Raw genomic sequence first — 16872 nt, forward strand, 5'->3', positions numbered from 1 at the left:
ACAAAATAGTTTTTCAAACGGAAAAACAATAATAATTATCTAATTAATCTAAGAAATACTCTATCTAGAAAAGATATTTTGCGACTTAAATTGTGTAAAATTTATTAATAATTAAACTATTATTATCAGGATAAATTAACGCTATTTGCATAATAATAAAGGAACAACTCTAAATGCTAAATAAATTAAATGTATTGTCATAAATAACACAAAGTCTTAACTTTAATAATTTATTATTGATGTATGTATTACGAGAAAAAAATATTTTTGTCCAAAATTATTATAATTCGTTGTGGTAAACTTCCGTAGTCACTTTCATTTCGTGTTCGTGGAATGAAGCGCAGTCGGCTGGGTATTTTGCCTAAGAAAAGAAAATCTTTAAATACGCGTTTAAATTTAATAAAAAAAATTGTTCCAGAAACATTTAATAAATTTCTTGAATTTACTTAGAGAATTTAATACGTCGTCGTTTGAAAGTTTGTTTTAAAATCTTATACATTGACGAAAGAATGAGTGACACTATGGAGCCTAATAGAGCCAGATACAGAAACTTTGTTTTTGTTCTTTAGATTATTAACATAAGTCACATATTTTTTTTTTCAATTTGAGATATCTAGCTGTATTCACAACATATGAAAAATATTCAGAAAAATAATAGATTTATTATATATTTGTGATTAGGTCGTGTCCGGATAATAATAAAAGAAATATGGTCTACACACAACTCCGAAGCTTAGCGACACAACAGACGGAATGGTTCCGTTACTGAAAACATAGCTCTAGTTTGGTTTATTCATCATCAAATCATAAATTTTAAAATTAATTTGTTATATTAAATTAAGAAAAAGTTTAATATAAAATGTCTACTCGCTCAGGTATACTAACCTCACAATTGACGTCGTTTTGTATAGCGTTGTACAAATCCCAGAAACCTTTTCCATTCTGGAAGCTAAGTGCTGCAGAGGCGGCCAGGCTGCTAAGCTTTGTAAGTCCAGCTTTGAAACCGGGGAGACCTGGAATGAATATCGCAAATGTTATACAGTTAATAACTGATAAATAGAAGTTTTTAATGGCACTTTAAAAAATGTACATAGACAGAATATCCCACAAATCAACGTCATGCCGCAATCGAGGAATAGATAGCGCAGGTAGTAAGTAATCTAATATATATTTCGATTTACATTTCGAGAAAAAAATATATTAAATGAAGTCACTTACAAAGCGATCGTCATTATAAGTTTTAAAAATATAACAAAAATAGTTACTCTTCTTCTATAAGTGTCTCATGAATTTGATTATTAAAATCCTAAAATTTTATTTGACAACGAGACAAAAAGTCACTAATCTTCGCCGATTACCTCTCGGGGCCTCTCTTTCTCCCGTATTATTTTTGGGATAAGAATACAAAACCTTCCTATTTTCACTCCTCTCTTTCTCATCCTTCACAACACTGACCTTGTTTGCCTTGATCGTGGTGCCTATTCACAAGGCACATGAGATGCTCTTGGCAGTGCGGTGCTTCGACCGAGTGCTTGTAGGCGCGGTAAACTCTTAGTACTGGTTCAATGACCTCCAGGTTCAGAGTATCAGTCAGCCGGTCAGCAACCGCGTTGTAGTCAGCTCGGCTTGCAATATTTTGCGAGGTGGACTGCGCCATTTTTAGTGTTTGCTGAAATAAGAAAAGCATTATTTTTTGCAAAGGAATATTACTATGTAAGTGACACATGAAGATGAGTTTTTTTTTAATTTTTCTATCTTTCCTTGCAGACTTTGTACTGCCTAAATTTAATGAACTAATAAAATGAACGACGTATTTCAGGGGGATTCATTTTATCTCTTGATTCATTGTGAAATAAATGAATTTATTTTGTGATAAACATTCATCAATTCTGAAATTAAACGACAATGCAGCGGGTGAACCGCGTGAAAGCGCGAAGTTCAAACTGAACTGTCAAACGCGCGAAATTCACACCGATCTGTCAAATGTGAAAAATGTATGACATATCTCTTTTTTAGTATTACCTTGATATAGTCGACAGCGGGTTTTACGTATTCTGACACGTCCGTGTCCATATCCATATACCGGTGTAAAACGTAGTTTATCAACACTGTGAGGGACTCTGTCGGCTTCTTCATATTGAAGTGGGTATTTGAGGGTAGGCCCTGCGCGTCTAGGAAACTATTGATTATGTACTGCGCTGATATTAGATACCTGGAATGTGAACAATGATAAAAAAAAAAAACAATCTATCGGAATCATCACAATTGCTTTTCTTTATATAATAATAAGTTGGGTAATAATTGGATATTATTTAATATGCTATATATTATTTTAAAACATTACTTGGTGTACCCGCTGATGCGTTACTGTGAGATACATCTACTTAAAAATCTGAACAAAAAGACTATTTTGATACTCAAACATAAACTGTTAAGAAAATCAATTGTTTAAAATACTTTTTTGTTTTTGAATCGAAGGAGTACCGATAAACATACACACAATGTTTATTCTGTTATTTCACCTAAGTATATCTATTATTTTTTGACTGCAACGCCTTACTGAAGTATATTTGTATAAATGAATAAAAAATATTTAAATAAAAATAAGTTGTGTTAAGTGTATGTGTGTAATTTTATTACTTAATGTGAATTATTTTCTGTTTCGCCTTAATTTAAAAATTTCTCAACTTTGTTAAATAAATTATAAATCATTTATATTCTTTTTAGAATATGAATTTTTTCAACAGTAAATAATTTTTATTTACTCTGTTCCGTTAGATGGCGTTAAAGATTGTCTCATCAACCATATATATTTAGATCGACGGAAAGTTTCTATAGATATGTAATGAAAAAAGACTTTTTGATATTTAAACTCTGTTTGTGTATCATACTTTTGACCGGATTTTAAATGTTATTTTGAAATGACAATGTTGTCAAACCTGCAAAGTGTAACTTTTATGAAATATTGCTTGAGAATATTTTTTACATTTTTCTATGTAATTAAAAAAAATGTCTTTCTTAGTTATAATAGATAAAAAGTTGACATCTCAAAAAAGCGTTTAAAAAACAATAATTCGGTCACGATATAAGTTATAAATTGTATGTTTACCTCTGATACACCTCAGGTTTAGCGACGTGGACAACCATATCAGTCAGGTATTTCGCAGCGGTTTTGATCCAGTGCCTTCTGAACGAATGATTCTCAAAGTTCTTGAACATCAGTTCGAAGCTAATCGAGCCGTCAGGCGCCGTGAAGGCTTTCATGGTCCGTTTTAAACCCGATTTCTCCCAAATAGTCTTACCAAGTTCCGAGTTAATGAACAGGTCCCAATACAGGTGGGCCTTTTCTAGGAATGGGGGTAGGAAGGAGGCGTGGTCTTTGTGGCTGTCGGCGCGTTTGTTCGTTTCTGGCGCGGAAAAGGAACTGAGTGTGTTCATGACTAAAGGCAGGAGTCCCGCAGTGTTCTTATTTCCTAGGAATCCTGACGCCAGACCGAGTATACTGTCAAAGTTCATTTCGCCTTCCTGGCTTTCCCTCTTTTGTCTCTGTGTCTTCGGCTGGTCACCTCCCATTTGTTGAGCAAACATTGATATCATAGAGCCCATTAGCGCCGGGTCTATTTTGCCATCTTGGCCTCCCAGGAGACTGCCCAGACCTGTAATAAGCGAAAAAAAATTATTAACATAAGAAATCTGCATTTGAATTTGATGTGTTTGAAGTTATGATGCAAGCCAATATAGGCTTGGTACAGCTCTATCGAAATTGAGTCCGTGGAAACAGGAGGCCCGCGGACTAAAAATTGACGCTGGGTGGTCGTACCCCAGTTACTTCAAAGATGCAGGAGAAGAAACCTTTATGTACATCTTAGTATATTTTCGTTAAATAAGTCTAGTGTGGTGGGTAGCAACTCAAAACTTATTTATGCGACGTAACAACAGTGAAAGAATCATTCTCTTAATGTTTTAGTAAATTAACGGAGATTTATATTATAAGGAAAAGGAAAGTTTCATATTGATATGCGAAAATGCGACATAGTAACTACAATCCATACATAATTGCATTGTGATATGGTTATCGAGATTCCTCTAGAACTGGTTCTCACCTTATCATGGCGAGGAATTCTGTAAACGCAGCCCAGTATGGAGGAGGGCTGGAGGGCTGTTCAGAATGAACTTAACGAGCCCACTTAAATGGCGAGTAGGAATGGTGAAGACCAATATGGAAGCGTCTGTTTCTGCTTCCACAACGAAGCTGGAGTCACAGTGGGAGAGGAGGGTCGGTATTAAGATGCGCCGCTTTCACTACCTTCCATGATTAAGTGGAGTTTCATCACAGATATCGTGGTGATGGATCTGTAGGGTATAATTATCCTCTACGACGGTATTATGGTTAATAGCGGAACCAAGGTGAAATCCGCCATAGGGGGCTAAGAAGGGCCAGGATTTGTGAATCAGTCAAAAATCGGTCTCTCGATACCATGGAGGGCAAAGTCGACAAAAAACTTTGCCCGCGTTTGGTTGGCCGAGTCGTAAATTGCGCTAGGTTCTGGTGTAACTTTATTCAAGAGAAGGAAGGGAGATTTTTTCTCTCTGATTGGTTCCGCTATTTTGCAATTATAGAAGAATTCTGTCAGGGTTTCAGTCCGTGGAAGTCGGAAGCAACCCGTTTTTGCCGCATGGCCGGATATGTGAATATATTTCACTAATGCAAAACTAAAAAGGAAGAAGGCGACACCTGTTGAGAGAGATATATCCAGAAGATGGCAGTAAATAAGTAGTAAGTAGTAAAACTTAATTCACCTGATAGAATGTCCCCAGGGTTGGCACCGTCTGATTGTCCGAACAGAGAACCTAAGTTCTTAGCGTTGTCACCTTGCATTAGCGTTCCAACTAAGTTACCGATGGCCGCCATGCCGTTCATGTTATTACCGCCGCCGTCGCCCATGTTCTGAAGGAAGGACGCCGCCAAGTCCAAGAATGGGTTCTCATCATCACTTCGACCTCCAAGGATCGGTAATGTAAGTATCTGACACAGCAGCACGAACAGTAAACTGATCCGTGCCATTGTAAGTTATCTGTAAAGATATTGCACAATAATTAAAGTTTGCAGTGTTGAATCTCTAAATTATCATATAATAAACTAAAAACGTTTATAAAATAAAAACCGCTAAACGAATTCTGCATTATAACGTATATATGCTATTCATTTCCTGAGTAATATGAGCAACAAGACAAGGAAGGTTTTTGAAGGACGTTGGTCTAGTCGTCAGTTCTTAAATATAACGTTTGCCTTGTCTCACCGTCCATATACTTTTAGTGTGTAGTTTCGCGTCAACTATACAATGGAAATATTTTTGTAAATGATAGTACAGGTTGGTAAACGTCATCGTGATTCCAGTTGTAGAACGTTTAGTGCTGTACACCTGTCTCCCTAAGGATTCCTAATAAGATTTGATGGAAACAACCTGTATCTGATGTCTACCGACCATTACAAGTTAATAAATAACTTTAGAGGATATTTTTTAAAGTGATCGCTGAAAAATCGACTGAGGTTATTGTCTGCCTCTGCATATATCAGAGTGCGTATTATTCGACGTGGGCTATACCAAACTGTGTATTGCATTGCATGCAAATGTATTTTAAACTGATGCCATTATAAAGGTGCTAAACTTGATTTGGTTTCTATAAAATTAGGCTCTACTTTGAATCTTCTTATGACATACAAATGATCTTTATAAGCAATACAAAGTAGAATATATGTAATTTCATATTATTAATAAAAATATTTATAAGTATAATTCTGCAGAATTTCTTTTGTATGGTCTGAAGCATTTAATATCAGAACAAGTCATAGAGTCAATTCGACGACTACAAGTGATGTTATGAATCGTACGCAAAGAGATTTTAAATTTCTAAATGAAACCATAGACAAACTCATTCGTCATTTCAGCCTATGCATGCCCACTGAAAGGTATAGGGTTCCCTCAAAGATGTCTATAGAAGAATAAACAATAATTGCAGCGCTTGGCCGTTGCAGTATATAGTTATTTAGAGTACGCTGCTGCCCATACTTTAAAAACTTGTTTGTGAGCAGATGCAATCTTATAATTAATGCACATAGTGTGAATTAAATAAGATTGTATTCCAGGAATCGAACCCGCGGGCTATGATCACAAGTCTTGGTTCTCACTGCTCGTCTGCTTGATTAGCTTATTATAATCCAATATTCACTCTAGGAGTGCTTTGTTTGAAATTTATATTAGCTCAAAATACTAATAGCTTCATACATTAATGAAAATCAAAAATCCAATTGTTCTCATTGGACATCGAGTATTAAAAAGTAATATATATGTTATTTTTTGCGGCGAAAAGTAAAAGAATCATTCGACGTGTACAGGTAATAATTATTATTTCACAGGAAGGATTATCTACCGACGAATAGTTAAATCATTTTTTTAACAAAAGCGAATTTCGCCGTAGGCTATATGTATACCAGGGATTCGGAGAATATTAATTGGGTTTTGGACAATGATATACAGTAATACCCCGCTTTACGCGAGGGATACGTTCCAAAAAAAATCGCGTTAACTGAAATTCGCGTATAACGAGGTTTATGATTAAACATAGTCAATAATTAATACCAAAAAGTACAAATCATTTTAATCAATCACTTTAATTCTAGGAACACTTAATGCAATACATACTCTGATTTTTTACGGAAAAATACATCTACTGTCTTTTGGGTAACGTTTTGTTTACGTTCTTGTAAAATACGTTCATAACACCCAACACTGTTTTTAATTGTTTGACAGATGGTCAAGACACGGTCATCATTATTGTCTATACTCTGCAATATGTCCAAACCTGAATAAATTTTTGAAAGTGCATTTTGTATTCCCCCTGAAGATAAAACTTTCTCTTATAATTGTTCTTCCTCATCGTAGATAGGATTATTCTGTAACTCGATCAGATCTTCATTGCTGAGAGGATCGTCGTGCGTTGCTATAAGTTCTACGAGATCTTCTACCGCGACATCTTCAAGTTCAGACCCCTCAATCATTGCAGCAATGTCTTCAAGCACTTGTCTTGTTGACTGAGAATTCCCGATTCTTCAAAGAGAATATTCAGAGGAAGCGGGGATCCCGCGACCATAAAGAAGTTGATGACTACATTATATTTATACGCACTCTTTGGCGTAATTCGAGGTATTTGAGCGCGAAATTTACAATTCGCGTTATAGTGAAACCGCGTATAACGGGGTCGCGTAAAGCGAGGTATTCTAGAATAATTCTAATATAGTACATTCTAGATAGATTACATAAGAAAAAATTCAGTTGCGTTGCCATAATCTTTTTGAACTTTACTTTTTTCTTAGTTCTCAAATAAAAAATAAAAACATAAGCACTATGCAAACATACTATTTATCCCATTATAATTTCCTTCAGTAAGTCCACATAGAAACTTTGGTATTTTAAATAAATTCAGAGTGCTATATAAGTGTATAGCAATTTAATTATATAATATAATACATGAAATAATGAATTAAATTCAATATTTTATGTATCCGCTGTTCATAATATGCAATCATTTTGACAGCTTTTATTTTAAATATATTTAATGCATATAGTGTAATAAACACAAAGGAATTCTGTGTCAAATAATTGAAGCGTTTTATTAATAACATAAACTTTGTGGTAATGCAAATGACTGTGGTTATGTCAATGTTCTTATTTATTTTGAAAAAAATCATACATTTAACATAGCAGGATAGCATAATATGTATACTATATTTAATCCGCCATATAGCAAGTTTAATAAGGCAGCTGATATGCCGATTTAGAGAATCTATTATACAGCATATTTTAGTATGATTTGTACAATATTGTTTGATTTCGCAAACACATAAACACACTCGCTATTACTATTGTTTTTGGTTACTTTTTTCGATTTTTATTCTTCTTTGCGTTCATAGAGTTTACAACTATGTCCCCGATACGCAGGCGGTCGTTGATAGCTGCGACTCAGTTATTCTAACTACTGTAGTTAACAACTATCAATCAAAACGTAATTATTTCAATATTCGTAACCGTATTTATATCTTTGTACAAAGTAAAAATAATTATAATCTTTTTTTTTGACATTACGATGATCTATTGTCTTTTCGGTACGGTTTTTAGACTAGTTTTACAAATAAAAATACAGATTTACGTAAATATTGGTTATTATTATTATTATTAATAATAATAATAAATAATAACATAATAATAATAACATTATAGTTAAGTCACACAGGTATGTTATGGATATATTCATGTACGTCTAAATATTGTTACCACTGATCAGCTATGTAATTACGGATAATTTTGTGTTTAATTTATTCTGTAATATTTTCAAGAAGGATAAATACACAGCTCGCAATGTTAAAAATAAAGCCGTAATTCATGTGTCGATAATATTTTTATATTAAAGCAGCTGGTTGAACTTGACGCTTACATAACTTTTCAACAAATTATGGTTTTTCGGGAGTTTGTTGGAGAATTCTTTGAGAGTACAATTTTTGTGTTTTAATAATGTTTCTGTTGTATAAAATACGTGAAAATAAGATAAGATTTTATATATTTCATCTTTTAGCATATTTCTCAATATTTTCATATTTAACATATTTTCAGATTTTTTATTTATTACGATATAACTTAAAACCAAAATATTTGTTAAAAATGATTCAATGATCTTCAATGAAGACAGAATGAACGGTGCCATAAATATATATATACGAAGATGCTCTAATATGAAAAAATTACACCGCAATGTAATAAGTGTAGAATATTTTTCTTTATAAATTTTAAAAGTTTGAAAGATGGTACATAGTTTTGACTTCACAGAGTTTTATAAAATATTTGTTTGGATGTCGCATCAAATCGTAATGCCATAACCAAATAAACTTTTGTAGTTAGAGATAATTGATGTGGACATGAATAGTTATGTAATAATATAATTAAGTTGTAATTCATAATTTTAACACGAGTCATTGGATTATTAAAAATAATATATTGAAATTAAATGTTACAAGGAACCACTTTGGTTTTATTTCTTTTTAAAATATTGTCTTCTTTGTTTATTGAGCATACTTTCTCTCTCTAATACCCAAATCTTGACCGGTAGGGTATGCTATAGGGAAATATCTAATAACTCAATTCTGTTTATTTTTAAATTTATTATCGTTTCCAGTAACACATTTGTCCTTGTGTTTAAAGATATAAGATACCGTATATCGTTGTTAAGTAATTTAATGATTTAGTTTTTAATCCATACGAACAAGTATCGCAAAATGTGTTGCTAAGCAAAAATAATAAGCTAATTTTTTTACGCATGCTAGTGGAAAACCAGAAAAAAAAACATTTATCCCATATATCGAAAAAAGCCTGATCGGATCAAATCAGAAAATATCATGGTTCACAAATAAATATAATCATTTATAGTCTTTTATACATTCAAAACAAATAATCACTGAAATATTTTTTGTTCCGATATAAACCAAAGCAGAGGTAGCTCAGCGGCAGGGACTGAGACTTGGGATCGTAGTTCTCAAGTTTAATTCCCGGGTTACAATCATATAAAATTCACACTTTGTGTACTACTCATTAAGGATTGTCACTGCTCACAAAGAAGTTTCTAGAGGTTGAGCAGCGACGTCCTCTGCGTAACATAATACCACACTGCGATCACCAACCTGCCTGCCAAGCGGGGCATTATGGTATCTCTCCCATAGATATTTTTGGGGTAAGTTTATATATTTAACGCTAAATCTTTACAGTGAAACTAATAGTACAACAATTTAAATAACATATAGAGAGAAATGAATTAAAATAAAGTTGTTCACATATATACGGACATAGACCCATTCAATCCTAACAAGTGCAAAAAGTATATGGTAAAGTGGATACCGATATTCAGGTGTGTTTCACGGAATCTTTCCTAAACGTAGGCATTAATTTTCCGGCAAAGTTCTTTCAATGCCTTCGGGGCCGAAATATTCAGGGGTGTTTAACTTAGTCGAAAATACACAGTATAACAGTGAATACATGTATTTAATACATTTGTTATGTGGCCAACAGCCTCTCAGAGATTTAATGCATAATTGCCGCTTCCCGTATTTTAATATTTAATATATGTCCAATATATATTTTAGATGTTACGTCACTGTGTTACGGAGAAATAATTTCAAGCCAATAAGTTAAGTAAGATAGGTTTCGAAGTCAGTTAGAGCTGCTAGTAATAATATGAAGATTTTTATTAATTTAATGAAAACGTTATCATCCGTTGTTATCTAATCTATATCGTAATCTCTGGAGTAGTTGTAGGAATTCGGAGATATTAATAGCAAGTCTATTTGCGGCAAGATCTACACGTCTGCGGCACGCACAAGCAGATGAATAATACATGACCGTAACGGTCCATAAAGCGCTAACATCTTGGGATTTCACTGTTCGTATATTAAAAGGGAAATCTGATGAAATCGCCCATGAGCCACATCCACGACATACCGTTGGGGGAGGAATTTTGTTTTTTCTTAACTAGTATGCTTTCTGTGGTCTATATAGGCAATTCATGCCAATGTTTGAAGTTTGAAATTCATACAATGAAATAAATTAATTAGGCAATGTTTACACAAAATAAAAGGTTGTATAACCTTGGTGAAATTACTAATATTTTCAGTAGCGAAGGTTCTCGGGAACTTCGTTATACCAAATATTTTCTCGATTTGGAAACCTCTCTCTTATGATAAGCTTTTAGGACGCTTGGGCGGACGTTTCATACGATGACCAAACTCAAGAGCCCTCAAAACGGAACCTCAGCTTGGGTTGTCAGATGCATCGTAATTAACATTCCGTTTTAAGGATCCTATAGGTATGATGTTGTTGTTAGATTATTGATAGAATTAAAATAAAGATTAATACCTCTTTGGAAAGAGTATTGCGCTTGAAGTTGCGAAAACTCCAGCAATGCCTCTAATCTAATGTAGAACCTTCTTAATATGTGGCCAATACGCCATTGTTCTGTCACAATTAGTTTAGTAGTGCTATCTTCGAGTTGTCCAGTACTAACTGCATACCAAAACGTATAATATATCTACATATTTTAGTATAGTAAATACTTTTTATGATATAATATATATATATGTATGATAAATGATGTGTAATATGTCATCATCACCATTTTCTTCACGACAGCTGTTAGAACTTGCCTCGACCCTGATAATGTTGTCAGTCCACTTTATGGTGGACTATCGACGCTGTAATATGTATGTACTTCCATTTCAAACACATATCACTTGAATATCACCCGCTTTAACTTTTCTTATTAACTTTCCAGACAATTTTGAAGACAGTGGTAGACAGCAGACAAGGATTGTCTTTTTATGCCCTGTTACTAGTACAATAAAAAGTAAACTAAAAACACTATTTGAATTTATTTGTTAAACATTTTGCTGACCCAATTTATACGTGCTTACATATGTTTTTTGTGTTATTGAGTACGTAATCAGTTTACGTGACTTAATTTTTGTGAATGTAGTGTTTAAATAATGATTAAAAATCACAAACAGCTGCAATATTTTTTTTATCAAAAGATAAGAAAGATAGGTCGTTTTATATCTGAATAATTTAATTCACCTTTACTATATAACTTATTAGAAGCGATTGAGATATTTACATATATATATAAAAAAATACTACTGTTTCAGGCCCCATTGTCAATTGTGTTATTGTCAAACTCATTGTCGCATAAGAAACCATGGGGGAAGCTAAGTTCGGTATTTATTTACTTAAAACGTACATCTACATCTCTTCTCTAGATAAAGTATAGTAACCAATATAACCAAGCGGACTAGTAAGTTGAAATAGTAGTAGGCAGGCTTCATAGTGCCCAGTAGTAGGCAGGTAGTCGCTGAGGTCTATAGGTTTTAGAGTGATGACATGACCTCAAACTGACAAAAGCAGCGTAAGACGTTTACCCATAAACGGGACAGACGACCATGTTTTAAATCTACGGAGGAGACCCAAGTCAATAATGAAGATAACGATGACTACCGCTGTGGTTTACTGATCCTTAGTTTAAAAAAAATTGGTGTAAACATCTAATATTAATACATCTTTTATAGGTAAAGATGCGATGTCATAATTATTTTCCGTGATTATTTTGTGCGAAGGAACTAATCTATTAATAATAATAATATACTCTATTGTATATATTGCAAAACCTGATTACAATTGGCCTTCATATCGAATTCTGTTATTTGAGACTACCTTATGATAGTTCAAAAATATAAATTTAATAGAGGTTGTTGGCTGATAAAAAGAAGAAAATGACCAGGCAGAGAAGTATTGTTATAAAAATCTTTTCTCGTCGTAGCTTTAAAATATGATTACTGATTGCCAGTGAGATATGCATTGTAAAGAAATGACTAAAATTTAAATAGGAAAATTAAAGTAGTCAGTGTGTCAAAAAGTTGCTATAGTATCTACATAAAAATGTGCAAACGAGATTTTTATTCCAGTTTACCCACATCTTCCGCAGTAAAACATACAGCGTCATTGTAAAAAAATAACAGTTATTTATACTTTGAGAAGATTTTTGTTATTATCATCAACGTATCAGTCGATACGCACTGCTAGACATAGACCTCCATCAAAGATCACCATGCATAGCGGTGTTGCGCTGCCTGCATAAAGTGGTTTCCTGCGATCCACCACCAGTGCACCTGGTTCTCAACCGCGAACCTTTCAATCTAAGTGGCCATCGGTTGCACAAGCGATGTGTCCCATCTGCTGCCTCACAGACGAGCAATAATTCGAGCTACGTCGGTGACCTTCGTTAATTTTCGGATCTCCTCATTTCTAATTCGATCACGTGAGGAAACTCCAAGTAGAGTTCTATCCATTGCTTTCTAGGTGACTTTGAGCCTACTTATAAAGCCCAGCGTAAACTAGGTCGTTTACGAAGGCTCCTGTCTGTCCCTTTTCGAATCTATTTATATTCTATTTAGAGTGTGCACCAATATGTTAGTCACGGCCTGACGTAAGCTAGCAGAAAAAGGGGTGAGTGCAATTGATATGACGCAAAGGAGATATTTGAAAACAGTCGAATTAAAGTTTGTTTACCATCCTTCCGTTAATATTTTAATCAAATTTCCGTATAAAAATATTGCATTATACAATCAACTGCGACTACTTATTTAGTATCAGAAACTTATAAAATTTTATCACAGAGCGTATTTATTTGACATTACGTAGTTTCTTTGCACATAGCAGTTATGGTTTAACAACAACGATAAGGTTTAAATAATTGTGTTCTACATTCAAATATCACTATCTTTACTTTTTCTATTGGTGAAAAATTACCTGCCAACAACATTAACTATCGAGTATCGAATAAAGAAATTGCTTTTTAACAGAGCTGTTAAATTAACGACTTGTTACAAATAGCAACATTATCGCCAAACCTGTTAACGTGGATGTAATCGAAATTTAAAAATGTACGCGATAATGAATGCTTCTGTTTTGACATTTGTTAAGGCAGGAAGTAATCCATTGACTTGTGAAAGTAGGTTTTATATATTTTGCGTCACGTATGTTTATCTTACAAAAGTAAATGGAATAGATCTATTAATACGTCTTTATTTTATTGCCTTTATTAACAAATAATTAACTGTAATTTTTTTGGTAGGATACGGCTTTATCGACCTCGTTCGTAGATACGTTTGATTTCTTTATCAAAAATTTTGAAACTTTGAGGAATATTTTGGAGGCCTAAGGTTCGATTCAACACGACACCATTAAATAATTGATGTTAAAAACTTTTTTCTTATTTAAGATATTTATTATATATGAAAAAAATATTTTACTGTTCTGATGCTAGTAAAGTTTTTATACATCGATACTATGTAATGTAGTGTTGCTGGTCAAACACAGTTCATAGCATAAGTATAAATATCGATATGTTAAAAAAGACATATCTCTCTAATGATTGTGTACAGGATATCTGTATAAGTGATCACTTAAAAAGATGTGTCCAGTTTGCTGTACTTTCTTCAAAGAAAGCGCTTGGAGCCCTCATAGCCATGTATTTTAAGTTGAAGAATAGAATTTTATTGAAAGTTCAATTTGATTCTAGTTTCAATCAAATTGGTCTCTTTCAGTTTTATTATAACACCTATGATAACTGTAAATATAAAGTAGATAAACAAACGAACATCCTGAGCATCATCAAATCTGTTTTCATCACTTCGATTTATTGATGATTATTATCTCAAAAACCATACAAATGTTCATAACATCTTAGTTACGATGTCTATAATATGTTTTTATTGTCATGTATTTATTTTAATATAGCAGATGTCAAATTTGGGTGCTTTCTCCTACTATCAAATAATTCTAACTATTTTTTATAATGGTAAATAAGTAACAAAATATGTGTGTTTGTTATCTATTTTTAACACACTGTTATTTCACAATTTAGCAATAATAATTTATCGGGTGAAAGCTAAATAATTAAAGTAACGACTATATTGTATACCCTGCAGAAAGACACTACCGCAAGTAGCGGTAGCTTTGAAACGGTCTCCACTAGGTTCAATTATGTTATGTATTCCATTGAGGTACAGCACTATTATTACAGAGCTTTAAGTTTAATGGTAGCTTATTAAAATTCTTTTATTAGCAACATAAAATAGCGTGAACTATATTCAATAACATTTTATTTGTAGGAAATGGCCTGGTGTGGGTGACCTATACGAATTGAGGTTTTTTAGTAACAAAAAATATTTTAAAGGCTATTTTATAATAGCTGTATTTGTAGATTTATAAGCGTAATAACAATTGTTTCTGTTTTTCTACGAAATACTTAATTTCGCATAAAAACTGTTTATGACCATTAAGCAATAAAATGTAAGTTATTATTGTCTTATCTAATTCTTTCGATATTCAAATACTCGTAAAGCGGTTCTTAAGTATTTAGAAAAGCATGTAGTCATGTAAAACAATTTGTTACATAGAAATCTATTCTTACAAAAAATTAACATTTAAATTATTTAAAATAGGTACAATGATAGGAATTGTTGTCATTTCCCTAACATTTCCAACCTTGAACTATGCGACTTTCACATATATAAAAGAAAAACTTCGTGGTTGCTAAAGCAGCGGTGTCTAAGACTCCCTAAGAGGAGTGGGCCCATAGCTTCACATCATGATTTTATTATAAACAACAATGCATAAAATTTCAAGAGGACGAAGTTTATACCAAGTTTAAATTTGTGTCTTCAAAAACATTATATCTTATTAATATTTTTTTTTACTTGACAATGACAGAAGCGGACTTTTAAATATATATCTCTTTAAAACTCTTCAAGTTTTGGTGGTTCTGTTTAAAGAATCACAGTTCAAAGGGATGGTAAGTAATCTTTTACTTTAAAATACAGTTATATTATACGTAGAAAAGAAAGGAGAGTAATCAACGCATGCATCGAACCTTGCAATGAATAATGCGTGTCAACTTTATTTGCGAACCATACGATCTCAACGGTCACGGCAGGGTGATCACAGATTTCTCTTCTTTTTAATTCATATACGAAACTCGGCTATCTAAACGTTCTCCATGGTGTTATAAAATCTTTGTCTTGGATTTGCACTCTTTGCTGTTCGATGTTAATAGCTTCATTGGGTTTAAGCTGTCTTAGCGTTTACTGGAAGTAACCTCGAGAATTCTCTCGGTAGACTTACACACATTCTCTATCAAATTGGGAGTTTTATAAGCTTGGTCACGTAGGTAGATACTTCATGGTATGACTCAAGGGACATCTATAGGTTACGTTGATTCGGGTTTACTCTAGATGCGTGCTTACAATTTTGAATTGAGGATATTCATCAAATCCGTACCATTAACGGTGACAGGAGGTATTACTGCACTTTATCATATTACCCTGACCCTTTATAGGTAGGCCTCCCATTAGGTGGACCGACATTGGGAAGGATGATTTGGGTCGCGTAAAGTCGCTGGTTGTGAGCAGCGCAAGACGGGTCATGAAGTTACCTTTGGGGGAGGCCTGTACGTTGTATTGAGCGTCTATCGGATGATATTATGATGATGAGTGTCTATGGGACTCAAAATAATAAACAACTTAGTTACGTGTTAGGCGTCCTTTTGTCACTTTAGTACTGCAAAAAATTTGAGGTGTACTCAATATATTTACTCAAGCGGCATTAATCTGATTCAAGTTATTTATTTCCTTTAATTTATCATAATTAACAAGAGTTAATATTTTTGTAAGAAATCACCCAGATATATATTTGTGTAGATAAAGTTTACGCTAATTAAAATGGAAAAATATATTAGGCTATAGCCAAAAGTGGCACTGAGTATTAATATATGCTTTTTAGATAATGGTTTGTTGGATAACTTAAGTAGCAAAGCTTAATTTTGTTTCCAATGTTACGTTAAGTAAGTAAAACTTAGTATATTGTATATTTAAATAGATATTATTGTACCTTATTAACAATAAATCTAATTGTAATTGCGTTGCGAAAAAATTAAAACCTCAAAATTGATTTGATATGATCGTTGAATAACAGTTCACCCTACGTGTGTAAACTAGCCTTAACTTTATAGCGGTAAAGTTACCGTGTGACGTCATCGCGAGTGTTTCGTGTCATTGACCTCGCTACCTGTCCAGCCGAGGTTATGATCACACAATCTCGTGAAGTTGTAATAATACGTAAATTGACAAGTAGAGCGAATGACCGTACTATATTGTATATCAATATGCATACATATATTCATATCTTAGTTTATATTTTGTAATTAAAAATATCTCGTTAA

General features: G+C 33.2%; 1 protein-coding gene across 1 annotated transcript; it reads right to left on the reverse strand.

Annotated features, from left to right (window-relative positions):
• Positions 1-78: 78 nt before the first annotated feature.
• LOC137925963 (uncharacterized) lies at positions 79-5071 on the reverse strand. Its single transcript, XM_068769466.1, has 6 exons — positions 4801-5071; positions 3110-3656; positions 2023-2212; positions 1456-1669; positions 886-1013; positions 79-361 (listed from the first exon to the last, which is right to left on the reverse strand). The coding sequence occupies exons 1-6, from the start codon at positions 5063-5065 to the stop codon at positions 281-283; spliced, it is 1425 nt and encodes a 474-aa protein (XP_068625567.1). The 5' UTR covers positions 5066-5071; the 3' UTR covers positions 79-280.
• Positions 5072-16872: the final 11801 nt, after the last annotated feature.

This window comes from Battus philenor, unplaced genomic scaffold (assembly GCF_028537555.1).
Source record: "Battus philenor isolate CCGP_79_NKW_IND1 unplaced genomic scaffold, ilBatPhil1.0.hap1 SCAF_28, whole genome shotgun sequence".
NCBI lineage: Eukaryota > Metazoa > Arthropoda > Insecta > Lepidoptera > Papilionidae > Battus > Battus philenor.

Coding starts and splice junctions, on each gene's coding strand:
- LOC137925963 (XM_068769466.1), bottom strand. CDS start 5,065: ATGGCACGGATCAGTTTACTGTTCGTGCTGCTGTGTCAGATACTTACA. Junction 2,213..3,109: donor AAACCTGAGGTGTATCAGAG/GTAAACATACAA, acceptor TTCACATTCCAG/GTATCTAATATCAGCGCAGT. Junction 362..885: donor AAAACGACGTCAATTGTGAG/GTTAGTATACCT, acceptor TTCTTTTCTTAG/GCAAAATACCCAGCCGACTG.